Source organism: Phascolarctos cinereus, unplaced genomic scaffold (genome assembly GCF_003287225.1).
Source record: "Phascolarctos cinereus isolate Bilbo 61053 unplaced genomic scaffold, phaCin_HiC Scaffold_2;HRSCAF=192, whole genome shotgun sequence".
Classification (NCBI taxonomy): domain Eukaryota; kingdom Metazoa; phylum Chordata; class Mammalia; order Diprotodontia; family Phascolarctidae; genus Phascolarctos; species Phascolarctos cinereus.
In genome coordinates, this window is record NW_027555625.1 from 43,121,624 (window position 1) to 43,134,610 (window position 12,987).

A 12,987-nucleotide genomic window follows, 5' to 3' on the forward strand; every position below is an offset into this window, starting at 1 on the left:
TTGTAGCAGAGAGAAATGGTCTTTACCGTATTTACCAAGAGAAGTGCAATAACCCAGGGGGTGGGGAATCCAGCCTGGCTTGGGGGAGCATCCCTTATCCAAAATTGGAGTCATTCCAAGGCCCTTTTTTATTTATTTTCAGTTTTCAACATTCACTTCCATAAGATTTTGAGTTCCAGATTTTCTTCCCATCTCTCCCTTCTCCCCACCCCAAGACAGTGTGCCAATTTGATATAGGTTCTACATATGTATTCATAGTGAACCTATTTTCACATAAGTCATGTTGCAAAGAAGAATTAGAACCAATGGGAGAAACCACGAGAAAGAAAAAAAAGGGGGGGAAGAGAGCAAATAATATGCTTCACTCTGCATTCAGACTCTATAGTTCTTTTTCTGGATGTGGATAGCATTTTCCATCATTAGATCTTTGGAGATGTCTTAGATCCTTGTAATCCTGAGAAGGGCTAGGTCTGTCAAAGTCAGCCATCACACCATGTGGCTATTCCTATGTGGTCTCCTGCTTCTGCTCATTTCACTCTGCATCAGTTCATATAAATCTTTCCAGGTTTTTCTGAGGTCTGCCTTCTCATCATTTTTTATAGCACAGTGGTATTCCATTGCATTCATATACCACAGCTTGCTCAGCCATTCCCCAGTTGATGGGCATCTCCTCAATTTCCAATTCTTTGCCCCCACGAAAAGAGCTGCTATAAATGTTTCTGTCCATGTGGGTCCAGGGCCCTTTTTTGCTCCTGTCTAAGGCAGCCTCTGGCATACAGCCCTCAGCCCTGACCTCCTTTACTCCTGCCTCTGTAGGAGAGGCGCCGTGGCACTGGACTTGGGCCGCATGGGAAGAAATTTCCCTCAGATGCTACTGTGCCTCTGTGGCCTTGTAGGTGTTTTCTGGGCAGCCCTCCTTTTAATGTTCCTCCCCACATCAGGGCAAGCCAGTAAACACAAGTGCACGGAGCTTGCCCATTTGGGAGCCGTCACCCTTCCTGTCTTGTTTCATTCCATTCTCTTCCTTCAGCTCCTCAAATGTAAGTGGATCCGGGGGGGAATGGGGGGGCGGGTCTGGGGATACATACGAAGGCCAGTCTGGCTTTTTAACTTTGGGGAGGAGTAACAAGTCTGTTTTTATAAAATACCTTCAGGAAAACCAAATGCCCCTGCTCTCTGTGTGGGGCTCTGGGCTGTCACTTGTCTTCTGAATCCCCCAGAGCACTTCTAGTCGTCCCTCCCCTCTGTTCTTCCCTAGTCACTCATCGGGCCTCCTGCTTTTTGTGGAATCTTTTCTACCTTCTTCCCCCTCCCCAAAACACAGTTCTCATTTGCTAGGGTTTTTCTCCATTCTCCCTCCAGTATATGTTCTGAATCTACACTGGTCTTTTCTTCCCTCACCCCCACCCCCTCCAGATCTTCCAGATTTCTGTAAACTTAGCTGAAGTGAAGGACTCCAGTAGTAGCGCACATTTATAGAGCACTTCCCGTTTGATCCCCACAACAGTTCATCCCCATTCTGTGGATGAGATAACAGGCTCAGCAGAGTTCCTAGGTCACAAAGCTAGTCTGAGGCAAGAATCAAATGCCGCTCTTCCAGACTCCAACCCCAGCATCCTCTTCACTGTCGTCCACTGCCTCTTCTAAATTACTGTGGAGATCTTACTCCTATAGGGAGCTCTCCTGCCCTCTGTCTCCACAGACAGTGAAGAGGGGAGCTGAGAAGTCACCACTGCTTCAGTCCTGGAGGAGGAATCAAGACATTCAGCTTTGACTTCATTAAATGAGGAACACACATTTACTTTCACAGCATGTCTCAACTGGGATCATGCCAGAAAGCTGGACACATTTGCTCATTCTTGGCTCTCCCTGAAACTTCCTTTGGGGTGTTCTGTTTTTCCCCATCCATTGCATTCTGAAAGAAATTCAGAGAAGGGAATGGGGGTAGAGGGAAGGGAGGGAGGAGGAAAAAGAAAGCCAATAAGCAAGAGGAGGAAACTATATTCCAGTCACAGCCAGGAGCCTTCCTGCCAGTGAATAGCCTTAGCCCCTCTGCTTGGGATGTGCCCAGATTCCCAACCACCCTGAGGGTCATGGAGGCAAGTATCTGACACAGTCTCCGCTAGGGGGCTGGAGAGGACTCTGAGTGAGACCCTATACTAGGGCATGCAAGTCTGGAGACTCATGTGAGACCCCCTAGCCCTCTACCATGAGGGTTTTCTTCCATGCTTTGGTATTCTCATATTTTGGTTCAAAATGTGGGCAGCAATCACGTTTCATTATTGGTTGGGCCACGATCCTGACGCATTCATCCCAGCTCAACAGTTGGTGAGAGTATAAGGAAGAGCCATAGGGCTATCTTTATTTTCACTAATATAGGACAGGTTTTGTGGATGGCTAAGCTACTAACTCTACCCAACAAATGTAATAAATTCCTGCTGTGTGCAGAACACTTTGTACAAACCCGGGGCAGGGGGGGGGGGACACACAAAGCTCCATTAGATGTGAACCTTGCCCTTAGGAAACTTACACTTGGTGGGAGGAGTCACATGGCACACGTGCAAATAACTTATACAAAATGGGAAATAAATGTGTAAGAGTAATAAAAATCAGCATTTATAGAGTGCTTGGAAGGTTTGCAAAGCACTTCACACCTTACCTCATTTGATCCTAACAACACACCTGAGAGGTAGATGCTATTTACTGTTGTTTTTATGCAGATGACGAAACTGAGCCCAAAAGTCACACAGCTAGCAAGTGTCTGAGGCGGGATTTTTAAAGTCAGGTCTTCTGACTCCAGGTTCAAGAATCTGTCCAGTGTGCTATATCGCTATCCCTAATGTTCTTCAGGGTCTGAGGACAGAAGACTTTAGAACTAGATAAATAAAGGAAGGCTTCCTGGAGGGGTGACAACATTTTGGCTGGTTCGTGATGAATGGGTGGGATCTTACCAGATAGAGATGAAGGGTACAGGCCTCAAAGACAGGGAGCAGCATGGACAAAGCTGCAAGTGCAGCACAGGGCATCTCCACAGGTGGGAGCTGCCTAGGAGTCCAAGTACATGAAAAAAATGAGGGTGAGATGAGGAATTATGGCCAGTCTTGAATCCCAGGCTAAAGATCATGGGATCCTAGGTCTGGGCTTAAGAGGGACCTCAAAGGCTCTCTCATCCCTCTCATTTCCCCTGAGACCGAGGGAAGTTCATTGGTTTACACAGGCAATAAGTGTCAGAGGCAGAATTAAAACCCAGGTCCTCCAGGTCCAGAATGGCACTCTTCCTCTTGACCCGTGATGCCTTCGTAGGCTCCGTTGAAGGTTTTCAGCTAAGGGCTGTCCTTGGGGAAGCTCAGCCCAGAAGCAGTATAAACTGTGAATCAGAGAGGCCAGAGCCTGATGGCCAACACTAATAGATGCTGAGGGGGCGGCCTGCGCTTCTCCTGGCCTCCCTTGAGAGAGGAACAATCCTAGCAGACTCTGGCAGGGATGCTTGAAAGGACTTATTTTCCTCATGCTAAAGGCATGAATTTTCCTGGGGTCAGAAGACTGCCAGACCTCACAGCTCACTCCCATGGTTGCCATGTGATCAGCATCTGGGAGCCAGAATGACCCTACATCTCAGTGTCAGAAAGCACTCCCAAACAATAGATCCGTCCTTGTTCCGGTCGAGGCACTGATCTGGCATGCTGAGGCAGGGTTGTCCCCTGACCAGAACTCTGTCCCCTAAAATAGAGCTGGCTCAGCTGACTTGAAATAAGAATTGACCAGTAATGATATTCCTTCCAAATCTTCAGCCTGAGGAGCTGGTCATGTTTACAGAGCCCAGTGCTGGCTGCTTCTGTTACTGGTATCTTCTCACCCTTTACTTCTGTTCCCAGCCCATAGCACACCATTGGCTGCCTCGCTCACATTTTCCCTTGCTGTCCTGCAAGTTGCTCTGCTTGCGTGCTTGTGGTTTCTTTTCAGAAACCAGAATTTCTTCCAAGTTGTGTATTGGGGTTTTTTTCCTTCTCTTGAGATGGCTAAAAGCCGAATTGGCATGAATTTCTTGGGCAATTTGCTGCTGTGGATAGAGCCAAGCCACTCCCTGGCCCCAGTGCCTGGGAACCACACATGGTCAGACCAGGAGAAACACTCGTGGAGAAGCAGCATGTCCCTGACCCTGCTGCAGGACCTGGGTCATCCAGCTAAGCACCCACGCATCTCTGAAAGCAGGTTCTTCCCTGCTCCTTGAGAGCAGACCCCTCCCCAGTGGAGTCCACCCCAGCCAGAGCAGATGAGGCCAGAGTTTGGCTGAGAGCCCACTTTCCTCGGGATTGTGTGTGGACATTGCCATGGCACTAGGACTTTCTCAAGGTTCCGAGGAAACCCACAGAGCCCAGAGTCTGTATTCTCTCCTAGTAACCATGTGATGGGTGCCCAGGAGACAGAATGGCCTCTCCACTCAGCCGGCTGCCTGGTAACCTATATATAGCTGGTGTTATGTACACAGCTATATGCTGCAGTTGGCACAGCAGACCTCTTCCCCATTTGTTTCCTGCCCGCACAGTGAATTGATATCCTATGAGTATACCCCCCTCGTTCCCAAAGTAATAGCTTAGGATGACGCAAATGAACAGTGCCTGGAACCAGCAGGAAAAGACCTCAGGGAGGTGAGAGGCAGAGCAGTGTGACCTGGGTTACATGCGGCTTTAAACACAGCCTGCTTTCCTATTTTTCTTCTCCCTTTCCTGAAGATAGATGGTTGCTAGTATGGCCCCCAGAGTCCTGTGTTTACTATTTCCATCATTAGTTAATGGGCATTGTGTAACAAATATGAAGTGCCTATTACATGTGTGGCACTCAGGAAAGGCTTTCAGAAGTTAAAAAAAAAAAACAACCACCCTAGAATCCACATCTCGGCATATGTTTGAAGTCAAGACAACAGTGAATTGAAGCATAATACACGAATAAGGCCTCTTGTTGAACAAGAACAGGGCTTGCTCTTAGCCTAAGGCCTATTGACTTTGATTTTGACCTATTTTGATAACTATATTTCAATATAATGGGGTTTCCTTTGTAAACCTACTTAACCAAACTGTCACCAGCGGGGTCCATGATACAGAAAAAGGTTAAGAATCCCTGTTAGTATTGTGTCTTCCTGGATTTGAAACACAATTGGTTCCACCTAACCCAAGAAATCTATCCCCTTTATCTCCCGCAGTCTAGACTTTGTCTTTGAGGGGCTTTGTTCCTTAGCATGGATGAGAAGGGAAAGCTCTTGGGTGGATGCTTGGTCTGGGTTGCTGGGACCCAGATTGTATGCACAAGGTTTTCTGAGCATCGTCCTTCCCGGCTGCCCTTTCGCGGGCCTGATGGATGGTGAGGGCCTGGGGGTCTCATTGCTGCCATCTGTGATGGCCTGTTTGTTTTGGGTAACCAGGGCCGAGGCCTCCAGCTCCTGGTACCAGATGGGACTGCATTCCTCCAGAGTCTTCTCAGGAGGGCAGGCACTCTGGGGCTGATTTTTCCTTTACTCGAGTTCCCTGCTATCTTGGGGAGTGGGGAGCAGGGTTTCCAGATATCTTTAGGATAAGCTTCCCAGCTGCCTGGATTATTCCTATCCTTATTAAACTGCAGAAATTGCCTTTTGTAGTCAGAGACTTCAGAAAGATAGCTCTGTGTCCTGACCCTCCCAGAGGAAGGACTATGATTTCCTATAGAGCATTTGTGTTCTCAAACTAGTATGGTGCTAAGTGGCCCCACTTGACCTATGTGATATGACTTCACCTAGATTTGAGCAGACTCTCCGATCTCCTATCCTACTACTCCTGGAATCCTCTGAGAAGAAAAACGAAGCAGCTTTTCCCCAAGTAGGACTTATCTTCTGACCTTCCTTAGCCAGATGCTCCTTCCTTCCATCTGACCCCAAGGACATGCCTCAGTATGCTCCTAGGTCATCCTATTGGCCAGCCCCAGAGCAGGCACAGTTCACTGTCAAGTCAGCTAGCTTCCAGAGTAAAGAGGGAGCTCGCTTTTACATAGGCCTGTGAAACCGGCTGGCTGAGCTCTAGGGCCGAAGCAGCTCGCCAGTATTGAACTCGATCTTTGGGAAACTGGAAGGGAAGTCAGTGATTCCAGCAGACCTGGGCAGCTAGCTGTAAATCCTCTGGTGGAATTTTCCATGAGATGAGAGAATAAAGGGGGGGGGGGGGCTGGCCAGTTTTCAGGTATTTATTAAGAACCTACTGTATGCCTAGCAATGGCTTCATTTGCTGGGGCCTCCTGACCTGCTGGTTTGGCAGTGAAGGTTGGCCCAGCCTGTCCCTGTAAGCTTAAGGTTATGGAGGAGGAGCCACAGCAGAGTGAAACATCCAGATTGGTAGATGTATCCTTGAACATCAGGGTTCATCTTTTGGGAGGGTTCTGTAGGGGATTGGAGAAGTAACCTAGCTCACTTTGCTCTAAAGAGGGGGGACACTCCACCCCCCACAGACCCTCCTTGGACTTAGAGAGGAGCATTTGCTTTGGTCTGCCGGTCTTAGAGCCTGGCTTTGCTCCATAAGCCATGGGAAGGCAAGAAGGCAAAGAAGTCTTTGCCCCTTTCCCCTTTGTAGGCCCTTCCCCAGCTGCTTTGTCCAGTGTTTCTAGTAGCCAGTTGTCACTGGTCTTTTCACTGTGCTAATGGCCACCCCACTTCGGAACGAAGGGACCCAGCTAATGTGCCTTTCTAACACCCAGCCTGTTGCCATGACAATGGCAGGCACTCCTGTTACTGCAGAATATTGCTTTCTTGTAGCCTTCCTCCCTTTCCCTCTCTCACACACAAAAAGAAAGCACAAGTGTTTTATATTCATTTTGCAAACGGCTGTGCAGTGCATACTAATTGTCTGGCTTGCTCCTGACTTCCCAGGGCCTTATCCAATTCCAAGAGCCAAGGCCTTGCAGGAAAACCCCAGCCAGGAAAGAAGACAGCCTAGCCAGCCAAGGAGAAGTAGGCAGTACTCGTTTTTCTGGAGGTAGGAGATCAGGAGAAAAGTAGCATGACATCTGTTTCTGTAGGGCTGTTGTGCATCCTGTAAAGAGGACCTTTATGTTTATCTCCTTGCCTCAGGGATGTCCCTTCGTATGTTCCCAAGGGCTGTCCCACCTCTGAGGCTTAGAGATCCTAAAAGACCAGGAAATAAGTCTGAAACTGCACCCGAAAGGGTGGCCCCTTTGCCCCTTGCAGCCCTGAACCCTGTGATTCTGAGGACCCAGGTGAGCCTTGGTGGGGGCGGGGAGAGGTCTTTCTGTGCTCCATGCTGGTGCTTCTACTGCCTCTTAACTCTCTAATTGCCATTCTTCCCAAAGAGAGGGAGGCATAGATGGAGGAAGTGACTTGACCAGAGGCAGAGGCCAAGACTAAGTTAAGATTGGAACCCAAGGCTCTGGACTTTGCTGCTGCACAGCTGATCCCTTCAGCCGGAGTGTGAGGCCAGGGTTCATAGCCTCAGATGCCACAGAGCAAGTCATTCCCCTCCCCGTCCCTCTGCTTTCTTCCCAAGTTGTGTCTGAGAAGTGGGTAAGCCTGCAGCCAGGGATGACAGTTCTCTGAGCTCTCTTCTGAGACAGGTGGGCTTTTGCCAGCCATCAGGTACCAAAGACTGGCTGTTATTTTTGGAACCCAAAAGCTAAATTTTGTACTGTAATTGTATAACCAAAATTTAATTTGCTACTTGGTGTTAAACTTTTTAAAATAAGAGAATTCAATATCTAAACTGTGCCACAGGATCACAGACTGTCACAGCTCAGGCCTGCTTTAGATAGGGAGTCACAGGTTGGGCACTCGATGGACGACGTGCGTCAGTGTATCTTTTAACCTGAGACTGACGCGTGCCAAAAGTAGGTGCCTGTCCAGGCAGCATGAAAGCCAGCCCTGCCCTTTTGGGCACCCGGCCACCCCTGTGGCAGAGGAGGCTCTGCATTCAGCCCTCTGTGCTAAGAGAGTTTGCTGGTTGTCTCAGAGAACCAGACCTCTGGGTCAGCAGCCTCCATTTGTTAAGCACCTGTAGTGCTCGAAGCGCTAGGCTAAGCACGGTAGTGTTGGGCCCCACCATAGATGCCGAACATAGACATCCCTGAGCCTCACCTGAATGCGTCTTCCCAGCCAGCTGCTGCCAGGTGGGCCTCAGTTTATTGACTCCTTTCTCTTCGTGATCACATTTTCCCTGTGTTTGCCTGATGTCTCAAGTCGTCCCTCTTCTGGGAGAGATGGGAGGTGAGCTAGGCAGCTAGCTGGAGGTGGCCAAGAGGCTGAAAACCCTTAGAGATGTAAGGTCACGTGGCTTGTGCCTCATTGTTTGACTTTGGGCAAGTCATGTCCCCTCCTGATGTAAGAGTTGTCTTCCTTTATAAAATAAAGGAGGGAGATGTATGTTTGCTCAGTAGGAGGAAATAGTTCCTGTGGCCCGGGGTCCACATGTCCCAAGTAGTCAGGGAGCATGGAAGCAGCCATTAGCATGGCAGTGGCATCCTCCCTGATAGCACAATGGTCTTCCTGGCTTCTTCTCTGCTTCCTCCCATCCCCTCCCCTTCTCATCCCCTCCATTCCTTTTTCCTTCTGTCACTGGGGCATAGAGCATTCAGCCTGCTGGCTACTTTTCCCAGTGGAGAGCTGCAGGCAATTATTTACCATGTTTGTGAACACAGGCACCTTCCCTGTGTCTCTGAGCCCTTGTTTTGCCAGTTTGCTGAATTCTGATCTCTTAAGAGCTCTGAAACACTTTGCCGTGGCGTTTGGACACTGCTTTGCCCTCTGGTAGCATTCCTGCTGTTATCCTATGTTTATGTTGCTAAGTATACACACACCCACATGTGTACAGAATGAGGGGATACTGACTTTTCATCCATTTCATCATAAATTCATTTACTGAAAACAGAATAAAGTTCTGAACTCGTCAAAGGACAATTAAGTGTTTGTCATATAGGTCAATAATAAGTGGATTTTAGGGATGAGACAAAGGTAATTCTATAATTGATTAGAGCTCAGGGAAAGTAAGTGTATTAGTTCTGTACCCATACTATGTGGGATGAAGGAACCCTCCCTTCTCTTCTGATCAGTTTAGGGAGGCTTCATGGAAGGGCTTAGATTTCAGGAGTTCCTGTTGTGATAGGAGAAATTGCTTAGTAACTTGTTGAAGAAGAGACATTTCAAGCACCCTGTGCTGCTTTGGAGAAGGCTTGAAGGCATGTGAACAGAAGAGTGGACTTTGAAGGTCAGACTGGACCTAAGAAGGAAATGGAGGGGAGGATCTGGGGCTGGACTGAGAATGGGATCTGGCTTCCTGGAAGGAGCAGAGGGCTGTGCCACACCAGAAGGGCAATCATTCAGCAAAAAAGAGGCATCGAGATACAGCTGTGTCAGTGTGCAGGCTGGCGGCTGAGTCCTTTGAGGGAATGAGAGTGCCAGGCAGGATGGCGGAGAGAAGGCAGACGGCTCCATCTTAGAGTGAAGGGACACTTCCTGACATGCCCTAGTGGGCAGTGCTAGTGCCCCTGCCAGGCCTGTGGGTCTGAACTGCTGCAGTCACAGTGCCCTGTGTGTACTGTATAGTGGGAAGAGCAGAATACCCGGAGCAGAGCCCTAGAGGGACTTGTTTCAGGGGGAGGGGAATTGATATTGAAACATGAGAATGTACTGATTACTCAGACAAGTGCTGGTCAGTGATGAGGGTGGATGCCATCACTAGGGTTGTCGGGAATGTAACATAGTGTTTGTGCCTAACTCCACTCTGGCCTGGTCTCCATCCTGGGCGATCTGAACTGCTGCTCTGCCTCTCCTGGTGCAGTGGCTGCCCTCAGCATGGACCCAGTGGAGTATAGAGAGACAGGCTCGTCACCGAAAGACTGCCTGGCCATGGGAGACTACAGTTTTTAGTCTGAACCACTCATGAAATCAATAAGAAGTAGAAGAGGTGTGACTTTTGGTAGAAGTGGAAGTACTGTTCACATCAGTGAAATCACAGAGCTTCTGAATTGTAGCATGAAGGAGAAGAGCTCAGGACACCCTTGCTCCTCAGGCCAGGATGGGCCAGGGTTGCTTGACATCATTTTCTCAGTGTTGTGGCATAATGCCTTAAACAAGAGGAGAAACTGAGGGGGGAAATACTACATAGCATCACACAGGGCTCACCACAGGCCCAGGGGGAGATGCCGAAACAGACACAGGCAGTGAATTATAAAGAGCTGAAGTCCAAGACTCCGGGTCGCTCATTGGTCCCTTTTCCCCTTGGGCTCCCCTCATTCTTATCCAGGGACTTAATTCTCCACAGACAAAGAGGGCAGTGAGTTATGGGTTGGTCGGCAGCCTTTAGATCTCAAGATTCCCTCTTCAATAAATTATACTGTTTTTCTTATTATCGGCCATCACATCACATTACATTTATGTAACATTTCAAGTGCTTTCTCATTGTTGGTCTCAGACAGTTCTCGCAACCAGCCAGATTTGCTGACTTTGTTTCCCCTTCCCACATCTTGAAATCTGATTTTTAATCTTGCCTGTCATGTTCCTCCATATTCAGAGTTAAGCCTTCAGTTTATGAAGGGGAAAGGGCTACTAAGCTTCTCCCCAGCTTATGTCCTGTCCTCTAGCTCTCATCCCCTGCTACTCTGTTTCTCTCCCCTAAGGTTATCCTGAAGGATTTGGAGGTTTTGGCAGAAATTGCATCATCCCCCGCAGGCCAAACAGAAGGTCCTGGCCCCTTCGACAGTCCCAATCTGCGGGTCAACCACTCGGAGCTGCAGGCGCCCACCTCCGGCAGAACCAGCCTGCTGGGTCCCCCAGGTAAGCATTCCCCTGGAGTTGGCGTGCTAGAAGAAGCTCTGCCCTGCCTCCCTGACCCTGAGGGCCTTGACAAGACGGGTATCCCTTTTTTTCTCCAGAAGCAGGGCAGTTTACTGGACTGTATCATTCTTTAGCCCTGGAACTCAGCCAGGGTCTGAGTATAGAGTTTCTCAGGCCTAAGTGATCAGAAAGTTTCCTGTCAATGATTTCTTTCCCCCTCTGAAGGACTGCAGATGTCCAGAGACTTCTTCCTTTCCACTCTGATCCCACCTCAAGCTGTAGGAGATGAGGAAAAACCTTTCTTCCCTTCATATCGACCTTCCTCCACACCTGGACCAGTCACTTCTGTTGGCACTCAGTAACATTCACTCACTGTAAAACTAATGGGCTTCACATAACTTTTCCCCTGGAACAGCTCCGGATCCTGAACCTGACTTCCACGAGCTCCAGGCCCGCTCAGGACGTGGGGCCCTCTGGATCAAGCACCTGCCCCTCATGGAGTTGTCTATGTTGCAGGGACAGAGCCTCCTGTGCCCTTTGTCAGGGGCCTGAGGACTGGGGGTGGCCTCAGGTGCACAATGACCAGGCTGACAGCACCTTTTTCATTAAAAATCTAAAAATAGTAGACAGGCAGGCAGCCCAGACAGGAGATAAGAATGATTCAGACAGGATGCTGGAGAGCAGACCAGGGGAGCAGAGGCCACTGGAGGCTCTGCCTCACCTTCCCATGCTTCGCCTCTTGTCACCTTTCCAGTTTAGAGGTTTATTGTTTTGTTTTCCATGTAAGTTTTATTTTAACTTTTATCGTCAAGTACAGAGTAAGGAGCATGCAAGGTGAAGTGGGTTTTCAGTGATTCTGTGTGTCCATAAACTTGAACTGTGAACAGCCCTCTGGCTGGCTGTTTGTTCTGTGCCTTCCCCAGCGCCGTGACCACCTGTCCTCACCCACGTCGCCGCTCCCTGCGGACACAGTTGATGGGGACGTGTTTTTGCTTCTGCTTTCTCTACTCTGCTTTGCTTCCCCTACATCTTCCCGTCCTTTAGACTTTCTAGATGTCTCACGTCTTAGTGTGCCGTGTTCTTCCTGCATTCATTAGCCAGTGTGGTTAACCTTTCCCCAGCCGATGGGCACGTTCTTTGTTTCCTGTCTTTTGCTGTTTGTATGTGTTGCTAGGAATATTTTTATACAGGTTGGGTTGTTTCTCTGTCAGTAACTTGCTTGGGGAATAATCCCAAGAATGGAGTCACAAGCTCTGCATACTTTTATGGCTGTGATTGTACAGTTCCTTATTGCATTCCGAAAAGGATGGCCCAGCCTCTGACTCCTCTGCAGTGTACTTATAGCACGCCTGGTTTGCCCTTCCTGTGCCAGCATTGGCCTTTCTCTTTCATTGTTCTGCCAGGTTGATGCATGCTAGGTGAAATCTCCCACTTATTTTAATTTGCATTTCTTGGATTCTTTGAGATTTTCAACATTTTTTTTCATGTATTGTCAATAGTTTCTTTCTTTCCACCAGTGTGTGCCCCAACTCCTTTTGTCCTTGGCCTGTCAGGAGAAATAGAATGACCCTGATGGTATGCCCTGGTGATGCCTGGGGTGTCTCCGGCACTTCCCTTAGGGTGACCCCGTCTAAGGGGGCAGCAGTTGTCCACATCCTTGGACATTACTCACATTCTCCTTCCCAAAGACATGAGCCTTGTTTGTTGTCTCTCGTCCTTCGTGGTGATCGCTGACCAGTGGGACACTGCTGATGCGGAGGGAGCTCTGAGAGGCCCTCCCTTAGCCCTGCGCTGCATTTCAGTGGCTGTGGGGGTGCAGCAGTAGCCACCCCATCCCAGCACCCTGGCTGGTCTTGTAGCAAGCACAAGAGCCTTGAGATCAGGAGGCCTGGGGTAACACTTCCTAGATCCGTTAACCACTCTGAACCTCAGTTTCTTCTTTTGTAAAATGGGGGCAGATAATATCTGTCTTACCCTCTCACAGGGGAGCTGAGGAAAATACGCCCCCAAAGTGCCCTGCAAATGTGAGCTGCTCTCAGTGGACTAGGAGCGAAGAGCCAGGATCCCCTTCCCTCAGACCCCCCTCCTATGCTGCCTGACTGTCTGGGAAAGGAGATGTGTGGGGGCAGAGGTCTTGTAAAGGAAGGAAATGAAAAGATGTGAGCTTACCCCAAATAAACTGGCCT

The 12,987-nt window shown here is 49.0% G+C and overlaps 1 protein-coding gene across 3 annotated transcripts in view; it reads left to right on the plus strand.

Annotated features, from left to right (window-relative positions):
• Positions 1-12,987, plus strand: part of VAC14 (VAC14 component of PIKFYVE complex) — a 134,354-nt gene that overhangs the window by 55,938 nt on the left and 65,429 nt on the right. For all 3 annotated transcript variants that reach the window (XM_020963592.2, XM_078149343.1, XM_020963593.2), the window contains exon 13: positions 10,645-10,801. In XM_020963592.2, coding sequence (XP_020819251.1) covers positions 10,645-10,801 — 157 coding nt within the window. The remainder of the gene's footprint in view (positions 1-10,644; positions 10,802-12,987) is intronic.